Below are 16357 nucleotides of genomic sequence, written 5' to 3'. Positions count from 1 at the left end.
CAAACATATAGATGTTTGGTGTCAGAAGTTTTCTTCAAGGCCCCACGTAGCTAACAAGTAATGGAGTCTTATAGCCACCAGTTAGCGTCGGGCAAACTGCAAGTCTAAATCATCATACACTTAAATCACACTGTGTTGCTAAGCTGCACAAGGCAAGGCAAGTTTATTTATATAGCACCTGTCATACACTGCGGTCATTCAAAGTGCTTTACAAGTGAGAAAATACAACGATAATTCAAATTAAAAGTAACATTAAAGTTAAAATTACATTAGGATAATAAGAGTGCTGTTACAGGACAGAAGTGCAGTAGAGCTAACTGTTTTAAACTGAGCTGAAAGCTGCTTAAACAGGAACATTTTCAGCACAGATTTAAGAGTGTCCAGTGTTATAATGCTCTCAGAAAAGTAGCTAAATGCTGCTTCTCCATGTTTAGTCTTTACCTCAGGCAGGACTAACTGACTAGTTCCTAATGATATCAGATAAATACGCTGGTCCTACACCATTAAGTGATTTATAGACCAGTAATAGTACCTTAACTTTCTGTAACAGACTGTAACAGACTCTAGACTATGTGTGTTTGGAGTCCTCTCTAGCTGATATATGTAATTGTAAGCATCTTGACCACACCCTGAGTAGACTGATCTAGCTACGATTGCCCTTTTAAAGTATCCTCTATGTTGAACGAGTTGTATTTATATACTGCTTTTATCAAGGTCAATGTCACTTGACAATAAGAGAACATTATTGAACAAACAGAACATGTAGGGCTGCATGGATATTTAATTTTCATTGTCAATTCCAATTTTTTTACAGCTAAACTGGCAGATGGACAATTTTATTGGCTAATTTTTTTAGCCTTTTTTTAAATCCAAAGCTCAAGCTGTGAGAATTAAATGAACATATGAAACACACTGGCACACTGCCAGTTTCAGTTGGCCAAAGTTGCAATGTAAATAACATTAACTGCTGTTTAATTGGACAAACTGGTATTTTAAAAGCAAATTCCACAGATTTTTCAAAACTTAATAATTAAAAAAATGCAATTAATTTCTTTCCAGGTTTTCATTTCATGGTTCATTTTAGAGAACCAGAGTTCACAGTGTCTGTAAGACAAATATAGGCATTTTATTTATTACCCAAAAAGAGCACTGAAACTGCACGTGTCTCCTGAGATTTTATATGTAATGAAAATGGCTTTGAAAAATATATATTTTAGGCCAGAACTTAAAACTACTGTAAAGCAGGCAAGTCTTTGGCAGTTTTCTGTGAGGAAGCTTTTGGTGTCAATAAACTCTTCAGACATCTGGTTCCTATCACCAGCAATGTGAATGACTCATGATGAATTCTGACTCATTTCACACCAAACCACTCTGAACGACTCTGTTTACATCTTAACTATTTAATTATGCAGAAACTTTAAAAATCAGTGGCCTATTTAATCAACACGAATCAAATAAAGGGCTACATTGAAAGTAACAATCAACTGGCTGTTTAGCACAATAAATCATGCATAATTGTGCTGTGCCATTTTAGTACATGTGTAGCAGCAGCACTCAAGCACAGCTCGAGTGGACTTACATTACTTATGTCATAAAAGTGCAGCAATGATCAGACTAATTAAAATAAATCAATAAATATGTTGGCAATTTGTCAACTGCATGTTTGGAGCAAAAATCTGCCAATTCTGCATATTCAGTTATTGTTAACTGATTCTTTACATTTAACATTTCTTGAGTGATGAACAGAAAGATGTCATGTCATGTAAATGAATATGTTTGTCAATTAAAGTACTTTAAAAGTAAAGAAGAAAAACAATTAACAAATAAAATCTCATAAAGTGAAGCTTTATGTAATCCCGACTAGACTTGCTCATGTGGTTTCTGATGTTGGATAAGATAAAGTTATGAAAAAATGTAATTCTGCCTTCAAGATGGCTTATACTCCTGGTTTTTAGCTCAAAAAGTAGCAAGAATTTTGCAAGAATTTCACAAAAAATATTCACTAAATCTGCCACAGGAGCCCAAGGCACCAATATTAACAGCTCAAAAATCTGATGACTACAAAAAAAATTAGGAAATAGAAACACAAGTGTGTTGACATAGGATTACGTTCGGCCACACAGTAGGCCTTTGACTAGACATAAGTTAATGTTACCATCCTAACAACTGGCAGTTAACATGCAAAGGTAACAACAAGGATAAAAAAGATAACATAACTTACTACTTATATTATCTGATATATGATATTACACACAGGCTTCAGGGCCAGTTTATCTCAAAGAGAGGTCCACTGCCGGTGAGCACAGGAGGCATGGCCATGCAGAGTGGCTACACACAGAGGTTCTCAGGAGGAGTAGGAGGGACATTTCTTGTAAATAAGTTGTTGTTGTTTGCAAAACGAGGTGCTGATGTGTTGCTTTACTGCGTTGGCCTGTGTTGTAGGGTAGTAGTGTCAGTGTTAGTGTCTACCATAAGGTGAACTGTGTCTCCTCAATTCAATGCATGTATTGTTAAAACACACATATTGACAAAATACTGTTACATTGACTTCTTATTCCTCTTTCTATATTTTGTTCTACAGTCTAAAACACGATCAAATAAATATGGATCAATAAAAAAAAAAACCACTGGGTTATCAGGACCTCCCCTTTCCTCCTTTCTCTAAGGCTGCGTCCAAAACCGCATACCATCATACTAAATAGTGTGCCAAAAATAGAAGTACTCCACCAATAGAAGTCCATTCATTTAATGTGGTATACGTAACGTAGTATTATGTGATTTGGGACGCGGCCCAAGTTCCCATCGTCACTCTCCGGTCATTGGGTTTGACAGCAGTTGGGCGCCGCCCACTTTGCCCAGCCGTCACACCACACCGGCCAATCAGAGCGGAGATCTGCAACAAGGGTTGAGTGTCATGGCGTCTTCCTTGAAGGGGGTTGGGTTCGGTGCTGAATGCTGAATAACAAGACAACCAGCAGCCTCTGCTCGGCCGCCCTGACCCACCACAGCTCACGAAGAGGGGTTAAAGCGGGAATACGTGAACATGGGGACGGTCCACGCGAGGGTAATCACATTTCGTAAAGGTCAAGTGGAAAAACAGACTGTGTTTGTCCGTGACCTCTTGTGTGTGTGCAGCACTAATGCACTCGTGCTGAATTTCCCCGTTCCACCTTAAATGGTGCAGCAGTTATAGGCGCCAGACTGTAGCTGCTGCACCATTTAAGGTGGAACGGGAAAATTCGAATAGGAGTCCAGCTTCAGCCTCGTCTCATTGTGCTGGTTGGCCTCAGTCCTGTCGCTCAGACGTTGGCAGATCACTGTTGATGTGAGAATTAGGGAAATATTCCCAGCGATAACTTCAGTGTCTGATATTTCATGTGTTTGTGATACTGTATTGCAGAGTCTGGACCCTCTTCCGATGCACGGGCGCGACCTGGGCGTCCACCCAGACGACTTGGAAGTGGTGGAGGCGGAGCAAGAAACCAAGAAAGAGATCCTGGAAAATAAAGATGTGAGTCACTGCAGACCTTTAGTGCTGAGCCCCTAAGGCAGGGGTGCCCAATCCCTTACCTTGACCTCTTATTCCACGTGCTGTACTTCTGTTTTACAGCCTAAAACACTATCAAATAAATATGGATCAATTAGAAAACAAACAACTGGGTTATTAGGTTATCCTCTCCTTTCCTCTTTTCTCTAAGGCTGCGTCCAAAACCGCATACCATCATACTAAATAGTGTGCCAAAAATAGTACTCCACCAATAGAAGTCCATTCATTAATGTGGTATATGTAACGTAGTAGTATGTGATTTGGAACGCAGGCCAAGTTCCCATCGTCACTCTCTGGTCATTGGGTTTGACAGCAGTTGGGCGCCGCCCACTTTGCCCAGCCGTCACACCACTGAGCCCCTAAGGCAGGGGTGTCCAATCCTGGTCCTGAAGATCTACCACTGTGGAGAGTTCAGATCCAACACACCTGGCTCTAATACTCAGATGCCCCTGAAGGTCTTCATTACCTGAGTCAGGTGTGCTTGATTAGGGCTGTGCAGGGTGGTGGATCTCCAGGACCAGGATTGGGCGCCCCTGCTCTAAGGTGACATGGTGATTATTCTTTAATAAGATGTGGCCTCAAATGAATAAATTGAGGCCATGGATTTGTATATTGAGGCCACAAATGACTATAGTATTTTAGATTATAGTATTCAGTGGTCTTAATATAGCAATTTATGGCCACACCTTGCTAAAAAGAATCACCATGTCACCTAGGGCGGGGGTGTCCAAACCTTTTTCAAAGAGAGCCAGATACAAAGAGAACCGTATCAAAATACCTGAGGGCTGAAATATTATTCACATTTGATTCCAAACAACCTTTTTAACTCCTTGGGATCACCAGTGGTTCCAAAACACACTTCGTCATATTCTTCATAACTTTCATATTTCATAAGCTACATTCAGAAGCTGGGTGTCATATGAGAGCTGTAACTGTCTTCTTTCCAGTCAAATAGATGGGTGATGTAATTTTAAACCCTTATAATAAAAGAAGCTGGACTCACAATTTTTTTGTCTACTGGAAGTCGACCCATTTTTCCACAAATCTGGGCTATAAACTATAAACAGATGGCGTCTCTTCAGTGATCTGCTCTGTAAAAATTATTTTTATAAAAAAATACAAAGAGCGTCTAAGATTTTTGGCTTTCAACAGTAAATTGCAAAAAATAAATAAATAAATAAAATAAAATAAAATAAAAATTTACATTCATTTCATGCAGTTACTGAATAATTTACCTTACAATTTGAGCATGTAAATTCAGATGGAAAAACCAAAATATACCCTGGAGAATAAAAGGTTTTCAAAATATCAGCGCATAGAGTCAGAGCTTTTTGTGAGCTACCATGTTTCCTATCGCTGTATGAAAGTGTTTTTTTTATTTATACCCTTTTTGCTTTCCTCTAGGTTGTTGTACAGCATGTCAACATTGAAGGCTTAGGAAGAACTAAAGAGGATTATTTGGGCTATGAGATCTCTGATGTCTTCAACGCCAAAAACCTCATTGATGTAAGTGAGTTGATGAAGAAAAGATTTGTTTTGCTCGGATGTTGATTCCACATGTCACAAAAGAAAGTTTGGGTCGTCTTTGCTGTGCAGGTGATGAAGAAATCACATGAAGCCAGACAGAAGCTGCTCCGCCTGGGCATATTCAAGGAAGTGGAGGTCCTCATTGACATCTCAGAAGGTACAGTTTGTACACCGTTTTTATTTTTATTTTTTGTTTATTTTGTTTGTTTGCATTTGAGTGGTTCAGACACACATCCTGCTGTGAAACTTGGGCCTAATCCCATTTCTCATTTTTACCTCTACCCCTTGTTTTTGAGTGTCACCTTGTAACTCTGTTCCAAGGGGCAGTGGTTGAAATCTTCCCATATGAAATGAGACCCTCAAATAAAAAGAGCATTACTTCATTAACAGCTACTAGCGCTGCTCTGTAGTGACCCTGCCAGTCTGCAGTGACAGCAGAGGAGGGTAAAGTTCAGCTCCTCACTGCTGGGCTTTAGTTACATTTAGGGCATCATATGCCTTCAGAGGGGGGGTCTGACAATTACTTATTATCGCCCACCCCTAATTCTTCAGTAATATGAAGGTGAAGTCAGATATTCGTCAGCTTCTTACTCAAATTTACCTGTTCCACTTTAAATGGAGCAGCAGTTACATTCTGGCGCTTCAGGCATCAGAACTGCTGGACTATTTAAGGTGGAACGGAAAATTTAGCTAGCAACCTACTGAGACATCAGCATACTACTAGTGATTTTTTATGCTTGTTGTAAAGAAGAGGACCATAATACATTGAAACGACATTAAACTAAGAAAAAACAATGATTATCATAATTATTTAACAGAGAAAATTCTCACATTTGTGGGTTTCTTTGGTCACTCATGCGGCCATCTTGCTGGGTTTTTTTTCCTCATAACGCTCTGTTTGGAATGTGCCTCTGAAAAACCTCCATTTGGGGGACCATGTAGCCCTAACACTTCCCCCTACCCATCTATATCAACACAAATTGGCACTGCCTTTAAGTGTGAACGTGCAAAATAGGGGGGAAGGGCTAAGTGGTAGCAGCAATGGGTGAAATGGGATTGGGCCTTGGGTTCTGTTCTTAACACCTTAAGTGCTCTGATCTTCAGGAGAAGATGCCCTGCCCAATGGCCTGGATGTGACGTTTGAGGTGACAGAGCTGAAGAGAGTGACTGGTAGTTATAACACCATGGTTGGGAACAATGAGGGCAGCATGGTAAGAGGCAGTGCACCCACACTTTATTTAACTTACATAAACACAATCAGACACAGTCACACAATATTGTGCGTTATTATACTCCCGCAGTAACTTCTCGTCCAATGTTTTATAGCTCACTTCGTAAACAAAAAGAGTTTGTTTCTGTTGAAGGGAGTTGTTTCAAATTGTCTGTATAATTAAATTGTTGAGATGTAAAGTCATTCAGAGTGATTTATTGCGCAGCGATTCATTGTAGAGAAACATATTGGATTTCTCTACAATGGTAGAGATAGGAGGCAGGTGTCATGGTATCTACACAAATATAGCCATTTCATTTGCTATCCAGTTAACCTACATGGATCTCCTAAGGCAGGGGTGTCCAGTCTTATCCACAAAGGGCTGATGTGGCTGCAGGTTTTCACTCCAAACAAGCTGAAGCTCATCTGATTCTATTTGTTTAATCAGTCGGTCTTAGTCTTCAAACATTTCATCAGGTGACCTCCTGCTTTGTCGGAATGAAAACCTGCAGCCACACCGGCCCTCTCCAGGCCGGGATGTCCAATCTCCCGCTAAGATTGGGCACCCATGTTCTAAGCGGTCTTCCGTAATGTTAATAATAGTATAATAATGGTAAATTAAGGTAAAACATGCTTTCTTGCCTTAGAACACCTGGCACATACTTTTAAGGCCAAAACCTTATCTGAAAACTATTGTTAAACTGTGTCTTAGGCTTAAGGCGACATATTTGCAATGATTTATAAAACAGCTTTGTGTGAGGCGTTAAACTCAGACGTCTGGTTCCTATCACCCGCACTATGAAAAATTCAGATCCAATAAGTTCCTCTATAATGGCATATTTCGCATACAACCACCGTGTATGGCTTTGTTTATCTTAACGAATAAATTATGCAGAAGTGTAGAAAAATCTCTGGAATTCCCCATTTAATGTATTAATATGTTGCTCCTTGTGTAGGTGCTTGGCATTAAGCTCCCCAACATGTTCGGTCGTGGGGAGAAGCTCACTTTCCAGTTCTCATACGGGACTAAGGAGACCTCATATGGCTTGTCTTTCTTTAAACCTCAGCCAGGCTACTACGAACGCAAGTATGATGTCTAATGTTGTTTTGATGAAGAATCAAAAAGAAAAAAGGTTTTTTGAAAACAAATGCTCTTTTCGTTCATGCAGTTTCACACTAAACTTATACAAAGTGACTGGGCAGTTTCCATGGAGTTCACTGAAGGAGACAGACAGAGGAGTTTCCACAGAACTCAGCGTAAGAATATATCAAACTCTTTACATTATTAATGCAAATATCAAAAACAGCTGTTCAGTAGCACCTTGATTCTGCAGTCTGAAAGGGTTTACTGGTGGTCTGCCCCTCTGTCCTCCTCTCCGTCAGTTCCCTCTGTGGATGACCGATCACACTCTGAAGTGGGAGGGCGTGTGGCGGGAGCTGGGCTGTCTTGCTCGCAGTGCCTCCTTCGCTGTACGAGAGGAAAGCGGCCACACTCTCAAATCTGCCCTCTCAGTAAGTTATGCCTTATTAATTATCTGCTCAAGTCAGAAACAAGTTAGAGGGAAAGTGCACCCAAAAATGATTTTAAAAGTTTCCTCTTCCAAATGATAACAATTTTAGACAACAACATGTTATTCTAATGAGAAAATATTTAATTTTTTTCTTTGTATTAGTTATTCTGACTCATTTGACTCGTCAGATAGGATTGGCCTTCAAATTTGAAGTTTGGTCAAATTCTGAGGACAAGACCCAGAGCCATGTATTTAATAGAGGTTAGAGATTGCTAATGTCTCTAAAGATCTGTGTCCCCTGCTGATTTCATTCTAGCACACCATGGTACTAGACACCAGGAACTCTGCCATCCTTCCAAGAAAAGGTGCCTTACTGCGGATCAACCAGGTACGTGAGGACGGCTTTGATGAGTTTACTTGTCAATGTAGAGTTTTAACTGTTTAGTATATATATGATTGGGAACTGTGGGCCAGTATCTGATATTTTTTATGTACTGATATTGATGAAGATGTATAAGCATAAAAACATTTGTAAAATGTACAGATTGGGACTACATCTACCTGAATTTGCATTACAGAGAAATATAAAGTTTATTTCTATATAGATGCAAAGCACTAAAGTGAATAAAATGCAGACAGTTTAGCACAGTAACCCAGCATCATCTAAGTATTCTGCTTTTCTTGAGTGCATAAATATACGTTATCAAATATCGTTTTTGAAATAATGGCCCAGGCTGAACATGTTTTTGATGTGAATATTTTTTTTATAAAGAGAGATCTTCCAAAATGTTTGCATTATTAAATCATTGAGATATAAACAAAGCCATTCAGCATGATTTGACGTGAAATTCTTGAAAGCCTTATTTACTGTCCAAGGTAATGATAATGGTATATCTGAACATTTTTTGGTTGGGGTGGTGGACTATTTTGCCTTACAGTGACCTGTGTGTACCTCCCTGCCAGAGTGGATTTTTAAAAATATGTTTTAGGCTTACAACATACTTTAAAATTATAGTTAAACTATGTTTTGGGAATCTGGCCACGCATGTGTGGCCAGTTCATACAATAACTTTCTATGTGATAGAGGCATTAGGGGCATTAAACACTTCGGATGTCTGGTTCCTATTACCACCACTAACCTTCTCTAGAACAGAGCACATTAAACCACTTTGAATAATATTATTTGCATCTTCATGATTTAAACTGTTGCCAAGCCAAATTTTTATTACACACTTCTATAACCTAAGAAAAGCTCCATTATTTTGTATTGAAGTCCCTGTAGTTAATGGATAAGAAGCCTTTGTATGAAATAACCCTGGAATGTTAAGGTTTAATTATACAGACATTTGAAAAATTGGTGGAATTTCCCTTTAAGCAATCATCTGCTGAAACCCATATGATGATTTATGAATTTTTCTTTCTTTATGCCATCTTCTTTGAAACACGTGTCTGTCAGTGAGTGTCTCAGCTGTGTGACTGAGCAGAGGATGTATTTGCTGTGTTGGTGCAGGAGCTGGCGGGTTACACAGGGGGCGATGCCAGCTTTCTGAAGGAGGACTTTGAGCTGCAGCTGAACAGACCGTTCCTCTGGGGCTCTGTGAGTCAGTCTTGTGATGAACATTGCTGGGCTACAGTTATTTAATCTTGAAATCTGTTGAGCCAAATCTGATCATTTTAAGTGATGTTTGGAAGCCAGTTCTCAGCATGATTGTGTTGTGTGTCTTTCAGGTGCTCTCTGCATCTCTGTGGGGAGGAATGATCTTTCCCATTGGTGGTCGACCGATCTCAATTGCTGACAGGTAATTGTGTAATGTTGCATTCCCTGTGCCATGAGTTGTATTTCTCGGTATATAATTTGTTAATTACAATGCAAGTCAGAATGTTTTATGTTGATTTTCTGATTGTCTGGATAGATTATGAAACACTAGGAAACTGAAAGTTGAAAATGTTAACAGGATATGTGGATTATATATTACAAGTGTGCTGTTTAGTGAATGTATGCTCACATATGAAATTCCACTAGTACAATAATAAGCCTTGTTAAAAGGGAATTCTACAGATTTTTCACAATTTCTGCATAATTAAATCTTCAGGATGTCATCTAAGCCATTCAGTGTGGTTTGATGTAAAGTGGTCATTGTAGGAAAATTTACCAACACATATTCCATTATAGTGGTGGTGTTGGGAACCAGGGGCCTCAGTGTCTACGGTGCAAATGTATCTTGCATTTGTACTTTATTTACAATCTAAAATGACCAATGAACCTAAATGTGTCTTCTGAGTTTTTATGTAATGTTTATGATGGTAAAATAGTAAATCTTTAATGTACCAAAGAACCAAAATCTTATCACATAACTATCAGAAAGCAGTATTTCAGACAGATGGTGCAGCATATTCGCGACCATTTCAGGTAATGATTTTCGGTGAGATCTGTTAAAGAGCACACGTGTCAGGCTCCAGTCTACGCGGGCCAAAACACTGCAGACTTCAACACAGTGCCTCGTTAAATACACCTGATTCAGCTCATCAGCTAATTAGCAAGGCCTTCATGAACTGAATTCAGGGTGTTAGATGAGGGTAGATGATCTCCGCAGCACTTTGACCCGGAAGGTCCCCAGTTTGACATGCCTGTTATAGAGGCATTAAACACTGCTGATGTCTGGTTTCTATCACCAACACTGAGTGTGTTTACATGCACTTAATAATCAGATGACTGCAGAAAATCAGACTTTGTCAGTAATCTGATCAACAGGTTTACATACACTTGAGTAATCAGATAATGTGAAACTCCGGGTCTAACGCTAGTCAGACAGTAATCAGATTTCTGCTTTGAATTCTGACTTTACGCCATGTTTTTTTACAAAAACATCACACCACTTTGAAAATCTGAACATAGATCATCTACAAGAAAATGTTTAAATCCTTAATTTTGTTAAGTATGTAGTTGTTTTCAGCGTTGCTCCAAAAGTGTTTTGCTGTGTCTCACTGCAGCACTGCTTGTTTATTCCCGGCACTGCGGTCCGTTTTGCACATGTGCAGACTGGGAAATCCGAAATAAATCAGAGTAAGAGTTTACAAGCACTGAGAAATCTGATTACTGAGCTAAAATCCAGCTCTCTTTATGAGCTTTCTTAATCGGATTCCTAGACCATACTTCGAACTAAGAAATCGGAGTATGGTGTTTACCTGACCATTTGAATAATCAGATAACTGCAGAAATCTGATTATGATCGAATTATTGAGTGCATGTAAACGCAATCACTGTGGTGATGATTCTAAGTTTCTCTAGAACTGAGCATTTCATACCGAACCACTCTGAATGACTTTGTTTACATCTGACTCATTTATTTATGCACAAATTTTGAAACATCAGTGGAATAATCATATTTCTGCACATGCAAACATAGAAAAATACCATAATGACCATAAAGAAGTGGCTAGATTTGTGTACTTTTCCCCTTCCTACATTTTGAAAGATATGAGCTGTAGTCAAGTGGTGTAGGATGCTGCATGTCTGGCTAAGGCCTATTTGGAGCTGGTGCAAAAATGTGTAGTGGCTGATTTGTGGACATGTCGCATTCAGTGCTGTTTGGCTTATTTCTGTCAGGTTTTACTTGGGTGGTCCTACCAGTGTGAGAGGATTTGGCATGTACAGTATTGGCCCTCAAAATGAAGGTCAGTTTGTGATCTTGTCTAGACTGACACTCTAAAAATCAGTTCTGGAATCAATAAAGAAAGCTGCTCTGTTTATGATGATGTTGTTCATTTGCTGCGACCTTTTACTGTCGGTGGGACTGATCCTGTTTTTAAATCTGTGCATGACTGCCTCTTTACCTGATCAGGTGACTACCTGGGTGGAGAGGCATACTGGGCCAGTGGGCTCCACCTGTATACACCCCTTCCGTTCCGGTCCACTCGGGGCGGCCTTGCTGACCTCTTCAGAACACACTTCTTCCTGAATGCTGGCAACCTCTGCAATCTTGACTATGGTCAGTGTGTCTTTCTAAACTCCTATGCCTGGTATTGCACACACGTTGCTAAGGCAGGCTATACCAGTCTAAACAGTTGTATGCAGATGTTTGGGCGCCCCTGGTCAAATGACACATTTTGTTGATTTTCTAAATGAAAATAAGTGAACACGTCCTCTACAGAGAACACACTTGTGCACATTTTAATGCACAGTTACTGCTTACTTGCTGAATTTAACATGAGGGGGAAAAAAATAAAATTATGCCAACATTATGGAACATTTTATATTTTATGTTTATTTTTTTCAGTATAATATAATATATAATATTACACATATATTATATAACATAGTATAATAAATAGAAATGTGCAGAAAATGTTTAACTTGAATTAGAAAATCAACACATGTAATTTGACCAGTGGGTCCCTGTCCAGAAAAACGTGTATCTCCATTTTTTGTGATTTTCACTTTTCTACATCATTTGACCACGGCAGCCATCCTTTACATTGTGTGGAAATTTCGTGATGAATGGACCAATTAAAATGCACTAAAATTGCTTAGAAAAAATCTCTTTCTGTTGACTAACATTAACAGTAAAGAATGTTTTTGCCGTCTCCTGTAAAGTTACTATTTTGGAGATGTTTATCTTTAGACAGCGACGATATGCATTTGCATATGCATAAGCACTCAGAACTATTTGGGGTACTGAAAGACCACCTGGTGGTAAGTTCTATAAAAATCTAGAAGTAAGAGAAGTGCTCTTACAAGCTGCCTGACAGCCTGTTTGACTTAGCACCGATGAAATATACATTTCTGGCTTGTGTGTTCAGGGGAGGGTCCACACGCACACTTGCAGAAGCTAGCAGAGTGCATCCGCTGGTCCTACGGAGCTGGCATCATACTTCGGCTGGGGAACATCGCAAGATTAGAGCTAAATTATTGCATTCCCATGGGTGTCCAGAGTGGAGACAGGTAAGAGTGTAGTCTGTAGGTAATTGGCTGTTCACACGGTTTATGTTCATCCATTTCACAGAAACAGTGAAGGAATTATAGGCAGGTTTATGGTTTATGTAGTCTTACTAGTGGTGTCACCGTATGTACATCAATATAATTTTTGATACAGGGGTTGTGAGATTATACGAGCCATGAATCGAAAAAAGTTTGATTCCATGCTATAAACCATGTGAAAACGGGAATGGTTTCTGTAGTTTTCCTTAAGACAATCCATGATATTCCAAGCAGTGATAACCACAAACTTACGTTTTTTTAAATTAAAACTGGTTTGGTTATCTTAGTTATCTTAACTTCAGTGGTTGATGAGCCAAGCTGTTTGAAGTGGTAAGCAGAGAAAGAAAGCTTTAGCTGGAACAAGCGAAATCATCCTCGCTTTCATCTGCTGTTTGGGAACACTTTGGTTTCCCAGTTGAGTCCAGGAACGATGGGCAAACAGTGGTGGATCAAACGGTGACCGTGTGCCATTATTATGAGCTATAATAACACATGTTGGCCAAAACACATGCAATATGTAATACAGATTGTGTACCTTTGCTAGTATTCTTTATTTGTTTTATGTCTTCTAACAAGCATTGTTGTCTTTTTGGGACAACAGTGGGAATTACAAAGAAAAAAGTTATGGGAATTACCAAAAAATCAATAAATGTCAAAGTTATATTAGCATTTCTTTACAAACTCTGTATCATATCATGATGCAAAAATGACATATCGTATCGTGAAAATTGGGTACTGTTGCAGCCTCAAGTCCTACTATTTCAGATGGCCATTTGTAATTAATACTATAATGTACTGTTATTGTCAGTCATAACTCTAATAAGTCATAACTCAGTCATCACTCTAGCAGGAGGGCAGCATCGTTAATTTAACGTACTTTGAATTTATGTACTTTTTATTAACATACTTTGAAGCATCTCATTTCGTTAATACTGCAAGATGCTGTTATTTTCAGTCATGACTCTTTATAACAGTCATAACTCAGTCGTCACTCTAGCAGGGGGACAGGGTGGTTTATTTAATGTACTTGGAAGCACTTCAGTTTACGTTGGTGCACACTTGGTCTTTAGTTGTTTTGTTTTCCTTTCTTCTGTTTTGTTAATATATGTGCTTGCCAGCTGGTTTTATTCCTTTTTCCACTCCTTATTTGTGTTTAATGTAATTTCATTTCCCTGTGAAGGATATGTGACGGCGTGCAGTTTGGAGCAGGGATCCGTTTCCTGTGACGTCATCAGCTGCTGCTCTGGTTCTGAACCCAAGTATTGTGGGATAGGAGGCGAGCCGTGTGTAGTATGTTAGAATGTGAGACACTAAGAAAAGGATCCCTCCTGCATGCACAATTTGAGGGGCTCTACCTTCTTCGTCTAAGGACACAAGATGACCTCACAGTTCTTGGTTTTCTTACATACCTTTCAGATTGGACTTTATGATGATAAGAGATGAATAGATAGTAACCAGCGTTATCTCCAGTCCGTCAGATGTGTCATGTCATTGAGGGATGTGCTTGCACTTGTTTGTTGTAGTGAAGCGCCTGTGATTCCGTTTTTTCCGTTTTTTTTCCCCCAATATTATAAGATATCAGCCATAATGGGCTTCATCGTCCCTGTTACATACACTACGTTAGTTGTGTTGAAACTCACCTATCAGGTACTGACAGTTGAATGCGTAGACAGAGAGCATTAAAGGAGAAGAGGGTTGTCGCACTTTGACTACGTTCACATTACAAGCCCCATTGCTCAAATCCGATCTTTCTGACACGATGGTTCACACTCGTTTAGGTAAGTGATTTAAATCTGTCGTTAATGTGAACGAACCGGCGTCCTGAAATGACCCACATACGCACATCCTACTCGGTAACGTTACGTGAATGAATCACATGCGTCACGTTCACCATCAGCAAACAAACTAACGAGCAGAACGAGCTTCGCTGTGAAGATAATTAACTCTGATCAGCTCTCAGCTTCATTATTAGAGCGAGACGAAGGCGAAAAAGGTGAGATGTGTTGCTTTTCCACTGTTTACAGGCTTTAACTTCTGGTTGGCGCTGTTGCCATGGTAACGCTGAATGATGGTGTATGCGCAGTGGAAAAAAAGCACATGAATTCCGATCTTAGCGTCACATGAAAGTGGCTCAGGTCGGATTTGAAAAGATCAGATTTGCGCGTCCACACAGCTCTGAAAACATCAGATCTGAGTCACATTAGGGCAAAAAATCGGATTTGTGCCGCTTCTACCTGGTAATGTGAACGTAGCCTTTATAAACCTAATGCAGTTCTCCTGTAGTCATGTGTTCCTGCCAGTTAATGGAAACACCTTTTCCGTGTTGTCAGTGAAGTGGTCCACTCTTCTCATGCCAAACTACATATATGAATTGACTCAGACTGACTTTAGTACAGACGTCCAGAGAGGCCATGAGATCATTATTTTGTGAACAAAGTTGTTATCTTGAGATCACAAGATAATTAATTTGTTATCTTAAGAAAACAATCCAGAAAATTGTAGCAACAGCTCATGGCCTCTCCAGACTTCCGTGTCGGTCAAGAGTTGGTTTCTTTTTCTTCTGTAGCCTTTATGGGATGGAGTTCAAAGCCCTATTGGAGATCCACCAGCAGTGCTCTTATTGTAAGTCCTCTTTTTAATGTCAGAACTGTTATGTTATTATATTGTTTTGTGCACAGGAATAAAATACTTTTGTTCCCTGATCTTGTTTGAAATTATGAGATGCTTACCTAATAGACTTACCTGCATTTAGAACTTTCCTGAAGTGTCCACAGGACGCTGTTGGCTGGATATTTTTGGTTGGCAAACTATTCTTAGTCACTGAGGTGTTTAAAAACTCCAGCAGCACTCCTGTGTCTGATCCACTCATACCAGCGCAACACACTAACACACCACCACCACGTCAGTGTTACTGCAGAGCTGAGAATGATCCACCACCCAAATAGTACCTGCTCTGTGGTCCTGTGGGGGTCCTGACCATTGAAGAACGGTGAAAAGGCGGCTAACGGTCTGTAATTGTAGAACTACAAAGAACTACAAAGCAAGAGGAAAACCTCTATAAGGCAGAGAAAATCTGTCACAAAGTCTGATCAGTTAGTGTTTCAGTAGGAACAGTGACTGAAGTGACATCTGCATTTAGACCTATGAGATGTCAGTAAACCGTGTTGGACATATTAGTCAAAAAAAAGTGAACATGATGTTTGTCTACAGTTACACAGAGGAATGTTTATAGTATATCAGTGCATAAACCCCTCAATACAAAGACAAATTCAGTGGTGTAAACACCATCGGCACTGTTCTACAGATGTCTGATGAGGTCACATAAGTCGTCCTTCACCATATTCTCCACAAGTGGGCTAGTGAATATGTGGTGTACACCATAACAGTACAGGCTTGAACACATCGCCCCTACAGTGAGGGAGTCTAGTAGTTCTGTTAAGCTGTGGGGACATTTTGCCAGCATGGTTTGGATCCACTTGTCCCCTTAGAAAGAAAGTTAACTGCAGATCAGTACAGTTATTCTGCCTGAACACCTTTATCCTATGATAAGACATTTCGATCCTGATGGGAGTCGTCTCTTCATG

General features: G+C 39.6%; 1 protein-coding gene across 1 annotated transcript; it reads left to right on the top strand.

Moving 5' to 3' along the window:
* The first annotated feature begins 2893 nt into the window (after window positions 1-2893).
* On the top strand, window positions 2894-15475 carry samm50l (sorting and assembly machinery component 50 homolog, like). Its single transcript, XM_036577638.1, has 15 exons — window positions 2894-3064; window positions 3401-3511; window positions 4952-5053; window positions 5144-5231; window positions 6179-6285; window positions 7241-7371; window positions 7454-7541; window positions 7668-7796; window positions 8112-8183; window positions 9306-9392; window positions 9524-9594; window positions 11403-11470; window positions 11638-11784; window positions 12596-12737; window positions 13954-15475. Exons 1-15 carry the CDS (start codon window positions 3044-3046, stop codon window positions 13997-13999), a joined length of 1410 nt encoding a protein of 469 aa, XP_036433531.1. The 5' UTR covers window positions 2894-3043; the 3' UTR covers window positions 14000-15475.
* Window positions 15476-16357: the final 882 nt, after the last annotated feature.

Source organism: Colossoma macropomum, unplaced genomic scaffold (assembly GCF_904425465.1).
Source record: "Colossoma macropomum unplaced genomic scaffold, Colossoma_macropomum, whole genome shotgun sequence".
In the NCBI taxonomy this organism is placed as follows: Eukaryota; Metazoa; Chordata; class Actinopteri; order Characiformes; family Serrasalmidae; genus Colossoma; species Colossoma macropomum.
Note: the sequence above shows the minus strand (reverse complement) of the source record. Positions and strands in the feature narration are given on the sequence as shown.

Bases quoted from the DNA above. Each gene is read 5' to 3' on its own strand.
- samm50l (XM_036577638.1), top strand. From the start codon at position 3,044: ATGGGGACGGTCCACGCGAGG. The intron at 7,797-8,111 runs GTAAGTTATGCC...ATTTCATTCTAG, and splicing joins CTCTCAAATCTGCCCTCTCA to CACACCATGGTACTAGACAC. The intron at 8,184-9,305 runs GTACGTGAGGAC...GTGTTGGTGCAG, and splicing joins CCTTACTGCGGATCAACCAG to GAGCTGGCGGGTTACACAGG.